The following is a 19954-nucleotide window of genomic DNA, read 5'->3' as shown; positions in this document are numbered from 1 at the left end:
TCATCAGATGTTCTGTCATTCCAAAGCAAAGAAGCTTAGAGCCAGAAGGAATGCCCAGTATTAACAATATAACTATAAGCTATCATTCAGAGTAATTTATTCAGAGTAGAAAAGTACAATCTTGTGAGAAAGCCATTATTTTAAAAGATCAGAGCCTAAACAGTGTTATTACCTAACCCAAATCTGTTAAGAATAATAAAATTTATGGATGCTTTTTCAATAAGAAGCCAAAATGCAATACTTACATATCCAGTTAAAAGGAGCCAGTCAAGTTGTTCCCTTGGTTTTGCAACGAAACAAGCAAATCCATCTTTTCAATGTTCTGGTTGGTGTTTATAGAGGATGCCAGTGGAGAATTCTCTGGCATTTGCTGAGAAAGAAGTGTTGTCACAGGTGGCTGGCCCTCATTTTGTGGTTGGCCTGGCTGACTTATGGCCATCAACTGATCTGGCAATGTAGCTGGTCCAGAAGTTAAAAGCTGACTACAGTCTGCAGAGACATTCATAAAATAGAGAAGCTACCTGATTAGTTACTCTCTGTTAAGATTCGTAAAAAGATATTTATTAGTTGCTGGGGGAAATTCATTATTGTGTTCACTCAATATAGAACTAAAAGTGAGGTACCTGACAGCCCTCAAAAAAGGTTTTCACCAAACAGTACTGGAATTCATCTTAGGTTTCCTCTAAGCAGTATAAAAATATAACTTTGCTTAGTTATCATAAGTCCTATATAATTTCCTTGATATATAAACATTAAAAATGGGTTTCTACCTCCTTGGAGACTGCTTACTTTAATTGGCTGAGATATTTTCTGTCATTCTTACTTCATTTTGCTTTCAAGTTTATAGCTTAAAATGGTAAACACATACCTTTATATACATTATCACATTTAATCTTCCCAATATCCTTGTCAAGTAATATTACCACCATTTTAGATGTGGAAATTGAGGCTTATGCAGGTCAAATAACTTGTCCAAGATCTCAGAGTCTATAAGTGGTATAGCTGGGACGTGAACTCAGTTCTGTCTAACTATAATCTCTGCTCTTAAAACCACTGTGTTTTGCTTCCTTCTAATAATAATAATAATAATAATAATAATAATAATAATAATCTGACCATTTCAACCAATAAAATTTAAGAAATGAGAAATTAGAAAGAGTTTCTTACTATTTTGAATGCCAAATAAGAACATTCCTGAAGTCTGTTGAGATGAGCCAGGAGAATTCTGTAATTGGTTCATTGTGCCTCCTGTAGTGTTGTGAAATAAAGTAGCCTGTGGTTGAGGGGAAGATGTGGCTCCTTGGATTCCAGGCATATTGTTCTGAGGGGAATAAAGAGGAGACTGTTGCATGTCTTGTTGGTTTATACTGGTCTGCAATGCAGACATGGATGCTGGAGAGAGGAAGAGCGTTACTTGCTGCTCTTGAGAACTGGGTGACCCTTGAACCAACTGAATCTGAGGAGAGCTATGGAATAAGGAGGTCTGTGATGATTCAGATTGGGTAGGACCTGGGTTCTGAAGTGAGGAAACTGTGGGCTGGTTCTGAAATTGCATGGGCTGCTGCTCTTGATTCATTGGGGCCATATTATTTTGTTGGTGAAAAATTGACTGGTTCTGTTGCTCCTGATTAGCCATTGGATTTTGACTTGGATTGAATATCATATTTGGCGGTGGTTGCTTTTGAGATGCCATTGTAGCCATGGTATTCTGATTACTGAATAAAATGCTCTGCTGTTGCTGCTGTTGTTGCTGCTGCTGTTGCTGCTGCTGTTGCTGCTGCTCCTGGGACGGAGAGTTACTCTGGATGGCAACTATTGAGTGCTGTGACTGGAATATTGTTCCTTGTTGGTTTTGAGGCATTGGATTAGGAGGAAGCGAGCCCAGGGACACCTGAGGCTGAAAAAGACCTTGCTGGGAGGGTTGTGCCTGTTCTTGGGAAAGCATAGGGGTCTGGATGTGTGATATTGGAGACTGCTGTTGGAATGCAGCTTGCTGTTCAGTGTTTGACGTTGACTGAAGTGGAGAAATTGAGTTCTGAGCTGCAAAAAATGAAATCTGTTCTTCTTGGGCTACTGTGTTAGTTTGAAGATTATTCATTGGACTCTGAGAAAGAAATATGTTGGCTGACTGCTGGTCTTGAGGAACAGTAGAGCCCTGTAGCACAGCCATGGTACTTTGAGAGTGAAACATTGGAGGCTGCATTTGTTCAGAGGAAGTTGTAGAAGTCTGACTATGAACAATAGGACTTGGATTATGAAAAATAGAACCTTGAGTTTCCTGGGAAAGGTTCTGAGCATCAGCAATAGGATTTTGAGGATGAAAAAGCTGAGTCTGTGAATGAGAAGATTGCTGCAAAAAATTCCCAGATTGGAGTGACATCATCTCATTACTTTGCTGGAATAAACCATTACCTTGTTGCTGGCTACCACTATTCTGAACACTCATCATACTCTTTGTAGATGAAAAAAGGTTAACTTGAGGTTGATTGTCTCCACTATGTTGCATTTGGACCATGGTCTGAAAGACACTGTTCTGAATCTGTTTTGCTTGTGCTCCAGTTTCTTCTCCATCTCCTGAACCTGATGTCTGAAACATGGTAGTGCCAGGGTTTGCAACCTGCTGTGTGGTGGTTGTAGTAGTTTCATTTCCAGAAACTGCAGGAGGAGAAGAAAACAATTCACATTGCATTTGCATGTCCTCATTGGTAGATAATGCACTCATCATATGAGAAGTCTGCTGGTAAACTGGAGATTGCTGAAGGTTTCCATTTGCTGAAGCAGTTGAAGGAAATAACTCTGACTGAATCTGGGCAGCTGCCTGACAGATACTCTGTTGCATCTCCATCACCATTGCAGCTGATGATTCCATCACTTGCTGTTGCTGCTGCTGTTGTTGTTGATTAGATAACGTGTTTTCAGTCTGTGGGTGAACACTTTCAGCTCTTCCAGCTATTAAATTATCTGGTCTGGTATGGACTGCTGGTTCTGTTGAGGAAAACATTCCAGGGCTTACGCTATTTTGAATTTGACTGACTTGTTGAAAAATGTCTGCACTAAGCCGTTCTTGAACATTCTCATTACCATCTGGAGCAGAAAACAAAACTGAAGATAACTGTTGTTGTGCCTCTAAAACTTGTTGGACCAAATCAACATTTCCACTGCTGCCACTAGCAGTACTGCCTGTAAAACTTCCTGCTTGCAACTGCTGAATTGTACTCTGCAGCTGACTCACACTATTTGGTGATGGAAAAATATTTGATGAGATCTGCTGCTGTAAAGTCTGCGCTTGTTCTTGTAGTGGTGACTGCTGCTGTTGCTGTGATGCCTCAGTCAGGTGTGACAAATTAACCACTGTACCATCTGACTGTAATACCTCTCTAGATTGAGCTTCTCTTGTCTGAAACTGTGTAGCCTGCTGCAGTAGTGCATCACTGTTGGGCAGCTGACTAGAAGCAGAAACTGCTGGAAAGGTACCAGGCTGTGAAATGTCCTGTGTTTGGATAGTTGTCAGGGTCTCTGGGTTGTATGCCTTGGGCTGAATCTGCTGTTGCGTTTCATTTTCAGAAGGTAAATGGGAAGAAGATGATGATGAAAAAGACCCATTTCCTGCTATGTTAGAGATATTTTCTAATGTTTGTTGAGTTGATCCAACTGTCTTTGTAGTCTAAAAAATAAAAATCCCCAAATAATATGCATATATAAACATTAAATGAGCTCATACATTTATCCTCAAAAATTATTATTCTAAAAACATATGCATAGGCAGGACCAATTTTCCACTCTATATTATTATTTGGAAAACAGGTATAAGACTATTATTCTCAGTGATGACATGATGTCTGATTGTCATCAGGATATTTTTAAATAAGTATTATAAGCAAAGATTGTCAAATAAGGAAGTAGAAGAATAATTAGCTATTGATAACACTTAGGTCACTAAGAACACATTAATCCTATGGTTCATGAATTAACAGCAAATTTAAAAATATCTCCATTTTATGGATCATTGGTAACAGGGGGGAAATAGGAGGTATGGGAGGAAAACAAGTGAAAAAGAGAAAGGGAGTTATAGCAAAAGACAGGAGAAGAAAAAGAAATAAAAATGTCTCTAATTCTAAAATGCTAAACCAGTACTTTCATTAATACTCCATATATCCCACAGGTCTAGCTAACATGTTAATTCCTCCTTTGTCAAAACAGATATTGAAAGTCACTTTGCAGGCTATTTTATTGGGCTATAAAAGCATTCACTCTGAAAGCAAAATTTATTAAGTGCATTCAAAGAGGAACAAATGTGAAAGAAATAGGAAAAGTAAAAAGCATAAACATGGGGAAAAGAAATCAAATTACTCAAAATATAGCAATTTTTATATTTGAGGTTAAGTTGTGGGGCACCATCAATGCAGCTCACCTTAAAAATAGGAGAAGATCTTTTTTCTGCTGTTACTTCCATTGGAGTAACATCTTCACTCTTAATCATACTGCTTGATATGAGTGGAGTGATCAGAGCATTAGGAAGAATATTTACCTTATCTAAGTTACATCCAGTAGTTTTCATCGCTGCACATAGACACAAAAAAGAAAGAAAAGTCTAAAATCTTCAACTATTTCATTCTATAGTGTGTTGACTATTTGTCGTGATTTAAATATCTGTTTTTTGATGCTATGATGGTAGCATGAGATACAAAACTGGTGTATCAAAATGTGCCCTCCCTTTTTTGAAGCAGCATTGGCTTGAGGACTCCTGGTATGAGCCTGAGACTGGAGGTTAAATATCAACAAGCGTAAGCAGTTCAGTTACTCAAGTGCCTTGAATTACACTGCTCAATATGATCAGGATATGTTATAGGATACAGCCTAGAAATCTCCGGGAGGTTAAAGCTATTCAATTACAACTGTTACACTCTGCTCTTAGCATACAGCTGCCTGCCAGTTCAAGTCAAAACTTTTTAAGAGCCATAGGATTGTCTGAACATTTCTCTCAACAAAACTCAAGCTTCTCATTAGAAAATACCACCAAGTAACCAAATAAGATTTTGCTTTTCTAAATTACTTAGAAAGCTTGAATTTGCCAAGTTGACACATGAACACATTTCTCTTTTAGAGAAGACTTAAATTTTTTTCTTCTCAGAAATTTAAGGACTATGTTAGGTTTACCAATTAAATTTCCAAAGCAAAACCAGTAAGTATTTTCCACTTCCTTCTACTCCCATTTTCAGTAGTAGTTATAGATTTACACCAAAGAGAGGCACTATATAGCAGATCAGGTAGGTTCTACCACTTCATTATATCCACTTTTTCCCCTTGATTTCTTTTCTTTCTTTTTTTTTGTCTATTTGAGTCTGCCACTGACACTTCACTGATATCACTAATGAAGGTCTTCTGAATTGAACACAAACCCAAATTTTGATCTAAAAGTTTACCACTACTTTGAGACTCTATGGAGAGAAATATAGATTCCTCAGAAGGCATAGCTGTTAAATTCCTTAATTTGATACCGAGAAGAAATGCTGGCTACAAATAGGATTTTTAAATGGTGTACGATATATGAGTAGGATAGCTACCTTTGTAAATATTTTGATTTAAAAATATTTGCAACTTTCTGGTCTTATTTCAACTTATCTCATAGCCAGTTGGCTAGAAACAATTCCTGTGGAAATTGATTATATTGAGGGAAGGGAAAGTGCTTATTTAACCTTTGATCTTCTATGCTTTATTACTCTGAGAAATGGATCATTTACTCACGAATTCTCTGGGCCTATTTTCACCTAGATTCTACCAACACCAACACAACTCAACTCACAGTCCAATTTTGACTGAGACAAAACTTCAGATCATGCACAGGGCAGGCATGTAGAAGTATTCTAGGCCTGTCTCACAGGACAATTGGAAAGACCATTAGTGTTGTCTTAAGTTGATCCTGTAATATTCAACTGTTATTCTTGCTTTTGAATTCTGCTAGAACGTGAGCTCCCTGAAGGCAGAGATTTTGTCGTTGTTGCCTGGTGCATAGTAGGTAATCAATAAATATTTGTTGAATGAATGAAGAAATGAATGAATTAATCTTACTTTACCTTTATCATAGTCAATTTAGTTTGCTGTGGATTGTTTGGTTAATCTTATAGTTCAGTGTTGCATTATTTTCATTAATAGTATTTCTGGTCTAAAAATTTTCAATATCTAAAGACAAGTTTATATTACAGTTCAATTAGAAACTGCATATAAATATCCATTGACAAATAAATGCATCACCTACACAGTTAAATGCTTAACAGATCTATATACAATTTCCTCCCACATTTATTTAGAGAATAGTTCTTATCATAGTTTTTTCCCCCTCCGGAAAGTGAGAATAGGTGGAATAAGTTGAGCAAGAGTCTTTTACTCCTCCTAAGGAGACCAGTGACAAATAGGTATGTCTGTGGGTGTAGACAAACAAGAGAAGGACATTTTGTCTAATGCCCATGCAAAGATATAAATCTTTCTGTAGCCATATGCACAAAGTCTTTCTATGTCAAATGACAATTTACTTTTCTGAGGCTTATTCTGGTCTGCCTGTTGTGCTAGTTCTGCATGAGCTCCAGCTGGAATCCTGCTGGTGTGGCCTGCAGGGGTGAAAGATGCTTCCCTGGGCTGCCTGATGTCATCAGGTGAGGGTGAAGGATACCAGATCTGCAGGAGGGAAAATATTTCTCCTAGTATGTTCTCTGGTCTTTTGGTACTAACGAGCTTTCCATTCTATCTCTGCTGGTACTGCTGGTGGTAGGGAAGCACCTACACAGGCTGCCTTCTGCCCCCAGGTAGAGGTTTGGGAGATTCTGGGTCTGGTTCACCTTCTGCCCCTGGATCCACCTTGGGTCACTGGGTGGAGGACTGGGAGACACTTGGGCTGGATCTTCCTCTGCTCTTAGGTGGAAAGCCAGGAGCTGCCAGGTCTGGGTCTCCCTCTGCTGTTGGAGGAAGGATAGGGAGACACAGGGCCTGCTGGCACCACCACTGCAGGTGGAGGGACCTGTGTGCTGCTGCCTGGCGTAGGGTAGGGGATGGGTCGGTCCCCTGGGTTCTGCTATTGCAACTTCTGCAGACAGACTGACCTGCTGCTGCTGGCATATGTGAGGCCTGTGTTTTGGCCCTCCTGAGTTCCACTGTTGGCAGATCGGGCCCACTGCTATTTGGCAGGTGTGGGGCACGGGGTGGATTGATCCTCTCAAGTTCTGCTGTTGCTACTGCAGTTGTGCGTGGAAGATGAGTTGGCCCCCAAATTCTGCTAGTGGCTCAGCTATTGTTACTAGGTACGAGTCATCCTACTAAATCTCTGCTAGGCTTTCCCTTTCCTGGTCTTTTGGTCAGAGAGAGCAGGTTTTCATGCTTATTTATTGATTCATTTTTTTGTCTATGCCTGTTACCAGTCTGAGTTGCAGGCCTCTCTGGTGCCCAATTCAGATAAATGGGAGATAAAAAGAAAACTCATGGTGGTGTTCTTCAAGTTCTGAGGTCCCTAGCCAGTCCACTTTCTTCTTTCCTTATTTCAAAGCCCTTTTATGATTGTTGAATGTTTCCAAGGCAATTAGTAGATTTAGAAAGGAGGAACAGGGAAAAGCGAGTCTACACTGTCTTGTCCTAGCACCCACAACTGTATCTTAATGGACTTGTAAACAATATTAAATGGCTTAAGAGATGTCACCCTATCTTTTCTTCCTACATTTTCACTATGTATTTATTGAGCCCTTACAAAGTTCTAGGCACTGTTCTAGGTTCTGGGGATAAAGCGATGAATAAGATGGGTAAAGCCCTACTACCTGGGAATTACATTTTAGTGAAGGAAGAGAAAAATACAAACAGGTAAAGACTATGTACTACCTAAGGGTTGGGGGAGAACTTTTAAGCCAATTCAGAAAATCCAGAAAGTAAAAAAGATAGATATATTTAACCATCCCATTATCAATTTGAATTTGTGAAGAATATTGGTATTGATAGTTTATGCCAAACAACTTTTAAACAGTATTCTACCTGTGTCAAATAATAACAACTTTTGAAACTTAGAACAATCTTTACTATAGTTTGTTGTCAGCAGCAACATTTAGGTCAAGTACAAATATATTTGGTTAAAATATGAATCAAGATTTACAGGGAAGGAAATAATGGAGTGAAAAGAATATAGAGTTTGTGGGGAAATTTAAGCTGCAACCTGTCAGTTACTAGCTGTGTGACTCTGAGCAAATCCCTTAACTTCTCTAAACCTTGCTATATTCACTTGTAAAATGAGATGGAACTAGATTATCTCTATGGTTCCTCCAAGCTTCTAAACCTTTCCATATAGTTGCAACCAGTCAGAGAAAATCTCAACTAGTTTTCACACTCATCCAATTAACCACTCCTTATAAAGCTGAAACTGAGAATGCACATCAATACTTTAACTCTGGGTCCTAAACCTGCATGACAGAGTCTTTGAGCCATCTATCTAGAGTTTGCACTCACATCTACCTGAACCTATAAAGATATAGAAAACTTTCTGGAAATATTCCCAAGAAACTATTAACAACAGTTTACATTGTACACTTATCATTTAATTTGTATTACTTTTGTGTTAGGGATATATATACAGTTGGGTAAAACTGGAAAAGAATCATGATGCTCTAGCACTGAACTTAATATCTCATTAAGTAGTTGTGCAGTTATCCTCCTTACTCCCGACCCTCACAAACTCTCTCCAAGGAATCAGAAACTTACTTCAAAGTGAAAGCTTTCAGTATCTGGCCATAATAATTTGGGTATCAAGTTCTAAATCTTATCGTAATTGATCGCTATCTATAAGAATGTTACTTGGAGGATTATTGCCATAACACAAATTTAAAAGTCATTTATGTTGCTCAGTCTTCATCTTTAAAGTATACCTAGGGGTCAGCCCTGTGGCGTAGTGGTTAAGTTCAGCATGCTCCGCTTTGGCAGCCCAGGTTCATGGGTTTGGATCCCGGGCACAGACCTACACCACTTGTCAGCCATGTTGTGGCAGTGATCCATATACAAAATAGAGGAAGACTGGCACAGATTTTAGCTCAGGGCTAATCTTCCTCAAGCAAAAAAAGAGGAGGATTGGCAACAGATGTTAGCTCAGGGCAAATCTTCCTCAGCAAAAAAAAAAAAGTATACCTAATTAAATCTCCCAGACGGCACCCTGGCATTATACTAAAGCTCTGATTTCAAGGAATCATAAAAATAAGCCATTTGTCACGGAAAATTCCTGGTTCTGAAAGCTATTGCTTTTTTTTAATTGGTCAGGATTCTCCAATTAATGATACTGTGTTTAAAATGACAAATAAAAAAATTAAAATAAGGTAGTTTAGTATTCAATTTAATATCTTCATAAAATTATTTTTACCATGATTTCAGTGGAGAAATTTCTCAAAATAAGAAAGTTTGAATTGTGAAAAATAATAATATGTGTATGTGTGTTTGTTTCTTACCCATTTTTTTAGGCTTGTAAGATTCTGATCAAATGACTAAATCATTTTATTACTAAAAATTAAACATAGCCTTTAAAATCTTTCAACCTTCAATTCATAATCTTGTATGAGAAATTTCACACTGGATTAGATTAGTATTCCACCAGCTTGATACTCTATGAAAAGAGCATCAAGGAATTTTTGGAGAAAAGCACAGATGCTTCCAAGTTAGCAAAGGAGAGACCACAAATGTCCCTGATTTTCTTTAATGATTAATTAATTATGGTATTATTCATCTACTAAACATGGTTTGAATTGTTTTTGCTTAGATGTGTTACCTTACACACTGAAGCTCAATCTATCCTTTTTTAATCCTAGCTAAATGACCTTGGGCAAATTATTTATTTATTTATTATTATTATTTTTTTTTGTGAGGAAGATCAGCCCTGAGCTAACATCCATGCCAATCATCCTCCTTTTTTTCCCTCTTTCTCCCCAAAGCCCCAGTAGATAGTTGTATGTCATAGTTGCGCATCCTTCTAGTTGCTGTATGTGGGACACCACCTCAGCATGGCCGGACAAGCGGTGTGTCAGTGCGCGCCTGGGATCCAAACCCGGGCCACCAGTTGCGGAGCTAAGCCACAGGGCCGGCCCCTAGGCAAATTATTTAACCTCTCTGGAACCTTGGTTTCTTCATCTATGAAATAAGAATGATAAATTACTTACTTCATAGAGCTTGAAAGATTAAATGAGATAATGCCAGTAAAGAGTGTGGCATATTACCCAGCACTTAATATACGTTCAATAAACATTAGCTATGGTTATCCACAGCACAGATTTGTAAATTTTCCTGTAGTTGAATCAGATCATCTTGGTAGTTTACTTACGACTGCATAATTCCTCACTAATTTACTCTGGAAAGGGTTCATGGTTAGAAATTACAATGACAAGCTACAGTGAACACATTATATATGTGACTGCTGAATTTTACTATTGACAATAGGAAAAAAACACTGTATTTGATAAAATTTATTAAGTGTATTATGCCCCTTAAAAACATAAGTATTTTTAATTTTTAAATTTAATTTGATTTAACTCAGAAGAAAGAATGATAATTAAAGAAACTGAAGCAACTTTTTCAAATGTCTATATTTCATATTTTGGTCTCTTTAGTCTCAACGTCAAGTACTAATCTTATTGGTAACAAGAAGCTTTATAGACTCTACTTTGTATACATTATATACACTTTTAAGATTTTTAATATTGGGGAATGAAAAACAAGACAAAAGAAAAAACTCCTCCATTCCAACATATGTTAAAGAAAAGCTGTTTATATGGTGAATGAAGGGAAATACCAAATTGGGAAACAAGTTTCTACCTTCAGTAAAGTTAAACAAATATTTATTTTACAATACGGAAGATAACCCTCCTAAGTGTTCCAAGTATATAAGGTAAAACAAAATAGAAAGGTTTGCTAGAGAAACCATATAGGATCACCCATTTACAATTTTTGAGAAGAATTAACTTGGTACCTTTCATAGCCTCTTCAAAAGAGCAAGGTCTTGCCGGACTAGATATTTCCTTCTTCACATTTACATTCAAAGCACTAGCTGCTGCTATTAAAACAAACAAAAAAAGATTAATGTATCTATTTAAACTTATTCATCCTAACAAAATATGGATCCTGAAATTCTTTAATTGGAATATTTTCTCACAAAGCATCATTAAATTATTTGTTTAGCAGAAATTCTAGGTTGAAATGAGTTTTTATAACCACCAGTCTATGCTCTAAAATTTACCAATCTCCAAGTAGGCAGAAGCATATGCTCACTTATCAAAACAAAACAAAAACAACAGCAACTTTTAAAAAATCCTTATTGTAACAGTACACACACAGATGATATCTGAATAGAAGATTAATATGACTTTTTAAACTTATCAAATATACTGTAACACTAGCATGAAAAAAATTCACCATTCACTTACATAAATGATTTATTAAATAAATACTGATTCAGAAACATTAGTCAATTAATTCAGCTAAATTTAAAAAACTGTGATGAATATACAGAATCTATAACATTATGATTATTCTTTTTGTAAAGCATTGGAAAAAATAACCTTTGCTATTATTAATGGAGAATTCTTGGCCTATTATATCTAATTTATCTTATATCATATCAACTATAGTCACGTGCCACATAACAATGTTTTGGTCAATGATGGACCACATATACGACAGTGGTCCCATAAGATTAGTACCATATAGCCTAGGTGTGTAGTAGGCTAATACCATCTAGGTTTGTGTAAGTACACTCTATGATATTTGCACAATGACAAAATCACCTAACGATGCATTTCTGAGAACATATCCCTGTTGTTAAGTGATGTATGACTCTACATCTACTAAGACAACTTTAAATTTAATGAGCCTAAGAATAGAGATCAGTTCTGAATGATAAAGTTAAATAAATTCCAAATAAACAGGTTCTTGCTTTAAACGACTGTATAATTTTATTTAAATAGATTTTAATTTCTATTTTCCAATATATTTATTGTATATTCCCTAACTTTATTCAAAATGGGAACTGAGTCAGCTTATTTTCAATATCTTATTCTTGACACGACAATGTGAAATGATAGTTACAAAGAGACTATAAAGAGATAGTTAATTGTGAGTAAAGAGACAAAATGTACAAATCTCCTAAAAGTAAAGTTAAATGATTTATCTTAGCATGCTGCACAGGAGGTCCAATGAATGATATATAGGAAATTGAATGGAAAAGAAATCTATATATGATTTTTAAGCATAACATTAATTCTAACAATTACAGATTTAAAAATAGAAACTAATCTTTGAAAAAATTTTAAATTTCTACTTTTAAATCAAGTTTTAGTCATTCATTTTTAGAGCAACAAAAAAATATGAATATGAATTTCTTACAGGAATCACTACGAGTCACTGCAAAAAATACACAATGTGATTTCTGTGTCTTAATACACTGAAGTAAAAATATTAAAGGTGCTTTAATGGTTAAGCAAAGCTTCAGAGACTAACTGGCAATGAAACAAAGGTTTTATGACGCTGCAAAGTGCATGACAGCACGTAGATGTGATGTATTTTGGGCAGTACAGACCCAGAGGGCATTAGAGGGGCTTGTGTCTGGCAGAACACGCAGAGCCAGTTTATGTTCACTTGAGCCCTTGCGCTGGTCCTACTTTTAAGACCATGTACCAGGTACCCAAGATCTCAAAATTTCTTGTACAACTACTCCAGACTATGTGTGCAGTCTTAGGCCTATAGGCTGGACAGAGCTTGGAAGCACTGGTTAGTGCCTCAAGGCCCTCCAGGTGTAGGATGGAGCCAGGAGTGGGAAAGAAGGGTGGCAGGCTGGGGATCCTCTTTTCTTATGTTGCCATATTCCAGCTTGGAATTCCAAGCGGTCTGAAAATCCTAAATTCAAATCTGGCCTTCCAGGTATCTTGGTCAAATTAAGAGGACAGGATATATTTTATTTAATGATTTGTTAGTTTTATTTATAACTTTTAAATATTTAGACAAATGGTATAACAGTTGCCATTTCTACTCTGACTTGAGAGTGTTAGGGTGGGTCTAGTTTTAGCCGTTATAATCATACACCATTGAATATTCAAATGTTTAACCACAGCCCCCAGATGAATGATAATGAGATACTGCAAATTTTCTATAACCATGTTTTTCTGAAATCATATTCTCTCTCATCTACACCTGAAAAGATGATTACATTTTATAAAATACAAAAAAGTGAAATCACGGGAAGATTCTTTAACTAGCTACATCATACAGGCAGAAACCTAAGCATTGGATCTTATTACAAAGTCTGCATACTATGTGTTTATTCAATTAAGAGTTTCTGAGAATGACTGCTATCTATGCTATACAAAATATGAGGGCGAAAAACTTAAAAGAATAAACATACGTTAATGATTGCCTAAATGTGGCCAAATATAGCCAATTAGTATGGGCTTTAAAGCAGAAGACTTAAAAGCTGTTTTATTTGGCAATTTATCAAAGGAAAATTTCTAATAATCAGCATTTATCACTAAGAAATGAGGATTCTTAGTGCTGATGCTAAATACTTCAAAGTCCTTAAGTTATTTATAATTAATCAGTCAAGACAAACAAGTAAGAACAAAAACTGAGTATCTTCAGGACAGCAAAAACTTTAAGACTATTCCCTGACACACACTTATACCTCCCTCTTCCCTTCCCATACAAATGATATAGAAGCTCACTAGGAAAAAAGTTCTTATGCATTAATTATGCCATCTTTCTCCCCACAGGAGCAGGCTCCTCCTTACGCAAAATATAAAATGTCAATATTTAGTAACTAACAGTTACTAAAATGCTTTAACTACCATTAGTTTTAAATTAAACTTTCTTGGATTTTTGAGCCTTTCCTAGTAAGAAAACAATCAAATATTTTGTCTTTGAGTATAAACCAATCTTCTCTTTCCTATTTTTGTTGAAGTCAGTATATTATTTCTAAATTTTGCCTTTTTCTGTCTGAAATTTCTACTTGTGATCTTTTAGTCTGAGACAAATAATAAGAGGATTTCATTAGTGCTATACTGTGTCATACTTTTGTAGCAAACTGGTGGAAAATAACCAATGTTGTGAAATTCAGACATGATTTAAAATAAAAGGGAACAGATACATTAAGTGATAGAAAGTAATTATCAAGACTAGATATAACTCTGTCCTAGCTACTATTTCCATCACTTTTTGTTGCCACAGCTTTCTTTCCTTGATAGCTTTTTTTCACTTTGTACCTCACTGAATCCTGAACTATTTGGGAATAACACATCAATAAATTTACAGATACGGAGGAATTGCTAATTTTGAAGTATGCCTGAGACTGGAATGAACTGAATCAATAGTAAGCATGGCAGAAACCCAGCCTAGGTCAATGGAACATGTGAAGAGTTTCTATTTCCAAAATGTTCTCCCTTTCTCTCCCAGGAAAAGGTTTCTCTTCTTCAGGCAACTAAATGAACGCTGGCAAAGAACTCATAAGATAGTTCTCACCAAGAGATCTTCTAAACTTTTAACATTTCAATTGCTCTTACTGCTCTGGTTTCTACAGCATCTAAACTAAATGCTTATATTTAAAATATTTATTGGGCCGGCCCCATGGCTTAGCGGTTAAGTGGGCGCGCTCCGCTGCTGGCAGCCCGGGTTCGGATCCCAGGCGTGCACGGATGCACCACTTCTCTGGCCATGCTGAGGCCGTGTCCCACATACAGCAACTAGAAGGATGTGCAGCTATGACATACAACTGTCTACGGGGGCTTTGGGGGAACAAATAAATAAATTAAAAAAAAAAAACAAAAATATTTATTCACTAGCAGTCTTTGATATTTTTGATTACACAAATTAGCGTCACAGGCATATCACTCTCTTTGTGATTTTATTACTTATCTTATTAAGCTTATTTCTCACCTCTACCAAAATGCATCCTATAAGCCACCCAGAGTAAACTATTAGCAGTTTCCCCAAGTTGTCACTTTCACCTTTCTGCACATAAGAGGTACTCAATGAATGGTAATTTTTACTAAAGAGTAACCTGTACGATAACTCTGGAGACTCTGAGGTCAGAGCATTCCTAGCTTTTCTTTTATTATTAGAGCATAAGGCAGAAATGATTCCCTTAACATAAGAGTAAAAGCAGTATTTGGTGGCCATCTTTCTAGGAAATAATGCCATCTCCAAAAAATACTGGTATCAATTCCTCTTAGTGCACAACTTTCTCTTTCTAGTTGGCTGGTCATCTTTATATTTTTCCAAAGAACTAGAAATCAATTACTCATTTTAGTTCAGAATTTCTTATTTTGGCATACCTGGGTCTGGAGTGTAAGTGAAAGGCTGAACATCATGAGATCTTCCAGCATTGGTCACTACATATATTCCCACTGATACTGGCAAAGTTATATGTTGGTCATGATACGGGGGAACCTTCACAATAAGATGATTCTAATTGAAAGAAAATTACAAGAGTCAGAAAAGAAGCAATATTTTTAAAATAAAAGTTTGAAATAAAAAATTACAAATAAGTACACATCCTGTTAGCTGTAAAGTTAGTCTGACTAGAAAAAAAAATGTTATTTTAAAGCTTAGGTTCACAGGCATCAGGACACTAATCTTAAAACTGCTTTCAAGGTAAAATCCAAATGTTTTACAATGGCTTACATGGTCCCTGTCTTGTCAACGTTATCTAATTCCCATTCTCTCCCAGCTTGTTACACTCTGGCCACACTGACTTTCTAGTCCGTTCTTTTAAAATACTAACTTCATTTTTACCTCAGAGCTTTTACAACTTGCTGTTCCCTCCCATTGGTATATTCTTCCTTCACCTCTTCAAATGGCTAGTTCCTTACTCATTTTCAGGTCTTATTCAAATGTTACCTCCTCCAAGAAGCCCTCTCTGACCATCCTATTTAAAGTAGCACCCCTCTCTCCCACCTGATCACATAATCTTGTTTATTTATAAAATAGCACTATCACCACCTGAAATTACTGTGATTATCTGCTTGTTTTTTGCCTCTAACCACAAGAATGTAAGATCCATGAGAACCTAGGATGTTTTATTCTTCATTCGATCTCCACTGCTAAGCACCTTACACAAAATACACTCAAATATATTGTTCAATAAAAGAATGAATAAATTTTGAGGGAGAAAATACGCCCACCAAGTACAATGTCAGTTACCATATGCTTTGTACAACCTTAATTGTGAGATGCACTTCACAATGCAACTCACTGCTTCCTAATCATTAATTCTCATTTAAATTCAAACAGGGTTCATTTTACCCAAACCCCAGTAAATCAAAGTTATTTTTTTGTCAGAATAGTGGTAGAAGCATCCTTATTAGAAAAGGGAAGAGTTCATAAATGCTTCACCAGCACTTACTCACTGGGACTACATCTTTTTGGAAGATACTGCAAACCACACCTGACTTATTCTCTTCTTCCCTAGTGCATTATAGTAACGAGAAGGAACATCAAGGGGCAGTGATTATGTTTTTGTACTGAGGATGTGATATGCAGAAAGCCAATGCTGATAGCTGAGGATGAAGTGAGTCTGATGATATTTTTTACTTAGTTAGACTATAGTTGGTTGACTCACTTGAAGAGAATATGTGACAAATGAGGCCAAGGTCAAGGTGTCAATTTCTGAGCGCTTAATTTATTTCTAAGCTATCTGAAAACACTCTCTGAGATAGTCACATTATAAATAAAGAAACAGCTTCTGATTTATGGCATTAATAGAATGCCTCCTAAGCCCAGTTAGCCATCTCAAAAAAAATCATGCTTTTAAGCCAGGTGGAAAAACATGTATAAATCTGTGCACATTCACAGGTACTGGGGGGCAAAAATTTGAAAGCACATACTCAATTGTACATGAGGTCATCAAAAAATGTACCTGCACTTATCCAATTTCTAAGAAATAGTTTTTAAATCTTGTCTACTCCCACTTTTACTCTTTTGTTTAAACATTGCAACTACATCACAAAGCAGTCCTACCCTATAGTTAAGGAAATGGTTGAATAGATGGACTTGTGAAGTATCCTTCCAGTCTTAAAATTATTTGGCAAACTCTATAATTGAAATTATTCTTCTGAATAAAAACTTGTTTTTTGGTAATCAGTAACAGAATGAATACCTAAAAGTCAGTGCATATTTTATCAAAAAACTTTTATCCCACTTGCGTTAGAGAGCGTATTTAAGCAAACCTAATTTGAAACCTTTTAAAAACCAAATGAACCTATTTTGACACTAATTCTTCATACTTCCTCAATCTGAATCTAGAAATTCTACAAGTGATTTGAATTAAAAACTAAGTAAATTGTGAAAAGTGATAGAAAGTTGTTTTTAAATACTGTTCTCACAAATTAAGAGCAATTAACTGCTGCTGAGCTAGGAGTATAATACAGACAAAACATACGAAGGGCTGGGAGGCTTTTGGAGCAGGTACAATGTTCTTTTGGGTATAAAGAGAAGACTATATGAATTTTAATTATTTAGAAAAATCTGTGTGGATTCAAAATAACGATTTTTTTTTCTCAGCAGATAATCAGATAATCTTTTTAGAGCTTATGAGCAATGGTGCTAGATATTTTTCACTCTCTTAAGAGATAATTTATCATTGCCACATTCATTTGGCAATTGGGGATATATATATGTATATTATATATCTATGTATGTAAATATATAATATAGTATATAATTATATATAGTATATATATACACTGTATGTATGTATATACAGTGTATATATATACATATATATACACACATATATATATAATTAGAGACACATAACAAAATAAAATTCCTAATAAAACCAATCTGAATAACCTCTAAACTCTCAACTCTTTGTTTAGTCTAGCTGTTCCCACAAATTCTGAGGATCTTTTCTGGCATTTCTTTCAATAACTTTCTTTCCATATTATACTGAAAATTCTATCTTCTCCAAAGCTCCAACTTCTCCTTATTTTTTGATTCTTACACTCTAAAAAATGCAACAGAAAGAATCCAGAAGACTAAGACTAAGATTGTCATTGAGAAATGACAATCTATATAATTTTCTATTTTTGATACAGTAATGCCTGTCATGTTTTGTAAACAAGTAATTCTTAAATCAAATTGTATACCTCTTCCTAGTTTCTAAGATACCTGTTGTTAGCTTCTAGTTACCTTTTTAAATCCCCACCACATTTCAAGCTGCTAAACTCTCTTGCTTTCTTTCAAAATCAACTTATCCTAAAGATACATATATATATATAGAGAGAGAGAGAGAGAGAGAGAGAGAGAGATTGATCTTTAAGATATATTTTATAGGCAATTAAGGTCCTATACAACTCATCTAAAGTTGTTAAAACGGGAATAGATATAATGATCATGTGCCTATCACATTTGGTATACATGAGCATAAAACATATTATATAGCCTTGACTACAAGAGCCAAACATTAAACAAAGAACTGTTTCTCCAGACTTTGTTAAATCTCAATTTTTATATAATAGAAAAAGTTTAATACCTGATGAGTTGATTTTGGGGTTGCAAATGAATAGCTATCACAATTATTCATAAGTGCAATCTGCAAAGTTATCTTTAAGTGGTCTTTTCTACTATATCACCTTCTGGGCATTTTTTAATATTGCAGAGGCCCTTTGAACTTTTCTACATATGCTTGATATTTCTTTATTGACCACACTCAAAGTTTCTTTTAATATATTTTCTCATCACTTTTCCCTGTAAATGTTTAATCTTTGTGTTTTTTTTTCTTTAACATAATCTCTAGGATCAACTCTATATCTCAGCTCTCATTCCACTCTAGAATACTTCCCAGACAGCCTCTTAAGGGAAAAAAAAAAAAAAAAAAGACAAAAGCTCTCTCTGAAAAGGATAAAAATTTTAAAATGAACAGCAGAACCACAGAATTAATGAAAGACCATATTATGACTTAGTTTGTGCACATACTTGCTTGCAAAAACCCAAGGACCTCTAGATATAGCCACCAAATAAGGACATAATGCCTTTCCATTCCACCACATCTTATTTTTATGATTATTTTTTAATCTACTGTAGCTGGTATAACTGCTCTGAAAAAAAGTGTTTTAAAAATGTAAATACCCCATGCTTCAAAGCTAAGGAAGGAAGGAAGGAAAGAAAGAAGGAAAGAAAGAAAGAAGGAGGTTAGGAACGAAGGAAGGAGGGAAGGAGAGAAGGAAGGAAGGAAGGAGGGAAGGAGGAAGGAAGGAAGGAAGGAAGAAGGAAGGAAGGTAGGAAGGCAGGAAGGAAGGAAGGAAGGGGAGAGGAAGAGGGAGAGAGAGAAGAGGAGTGAGGATGAGGAGACAAAGACTTCTTAAGTTCTATATGAAATAGCAAATTAAGATGATAATTTGTTGGGGCTATTTTATTAATATCTTGTATAATTTATAAGGCAAGTCTCTCAGTCTCCAGAACGAGTTTTCTTATCTATAAAACTGCATCACAAGATAATTAAGGTAAGGAATAACAATTGAAATAGAATATTACTAGCAAAGGAGTTTATATCAATCTAACCAACTCATCAAAAAACAAAATACATTCACGGCACACAAAAGTATTGCATGGATACATTAAGCTTCAGTCAGGACCAAAACTATAGGCATATAAGTACCTGGGGGAAATCAGGGTGTGATGTGCCCTTAGAAAGAAGAACAAAGGACCTCAGAACCCAGAGTCCTCTTTTTCTTCAAAGTGAATGAAGTGAACTAACAAGTTTTTCATGAGGCTCTATTAAGTGCTTAATAGTATGAGGAACACAGAGGAGTCATAATACATTGTCTCTAACCTCTAGAAGTCCTCCAGAAGAAGCCACTATTGGTTCTGTGGGGAGTGGGAATGGTCTGACCAACAAGTTATACAAGAAATCACAAAATGTCAAAGTTAGAAGGAGCCTCGAATATCTAGTAAAAGAGCTTAT

At 35.9% G+C, this 19954-nt stretch overlaps 1 protein-coding gene across 6 annotated transcripts in view; it reads right to left on the bottom strand.

Annotated features, from left to right (window-relative positions):
- The window catches only part of NFAT5 (nuclear factor of activated T cells 5), a 123036-nt gene that overhangs the window by 8442 nt on the left and 94640 nt on the right, over positions 1–19954 (bottom strand). For 3 of the 6 annotated variants that reach the window (XM_058528145.1, XM_058528148.1, XM_058528151.1), the window contains 5 exons: positions 15324–15456; positions 10976–11059; positions 4412–4560; positions 1168–3664; positions 246–489 (listed from right to left, as the gene is read on the bottom strand). In XM_058528145.1, coding sequence (XP_058384128.1) covers positions 254–489; positions 1168–3664; positions 4412–4560; positions 10976–11059; positions 15324–15456 — 3099 coding nt within the window. In that variant the 3' untranslated portion in view covers positions 246–253. Of the gene's footprint in view, positions 1–245; positions 518–1167; positions 3665–4411; positions 4561–10975; positions 11060–15323; positions 15457–19954 lie in introns of those variants that run through there. The other 3 variants (XM_058528147.1, XM_058528149.1, XM_058528150.1) reach the window with 2 other exon arrangements.

This window comes from Diceros bicornis, chromosome 32, assembly GCF_020826845.1.
Source record: "Diceros bicornis minor isolate mBicDic1 chromosome 32, mDicBic1.mat.cur, whole genome shotgun sequence".
Lineage (NCBI taxonomy): Eukaryota > Metazoa > Chordata > Mammalia > Perissodactyla > Rhinocerotidae > Diceros > Diceros bicornis.
This window is presented reverse-complemented; position numbering and strand designations above follow the sequence as displayed.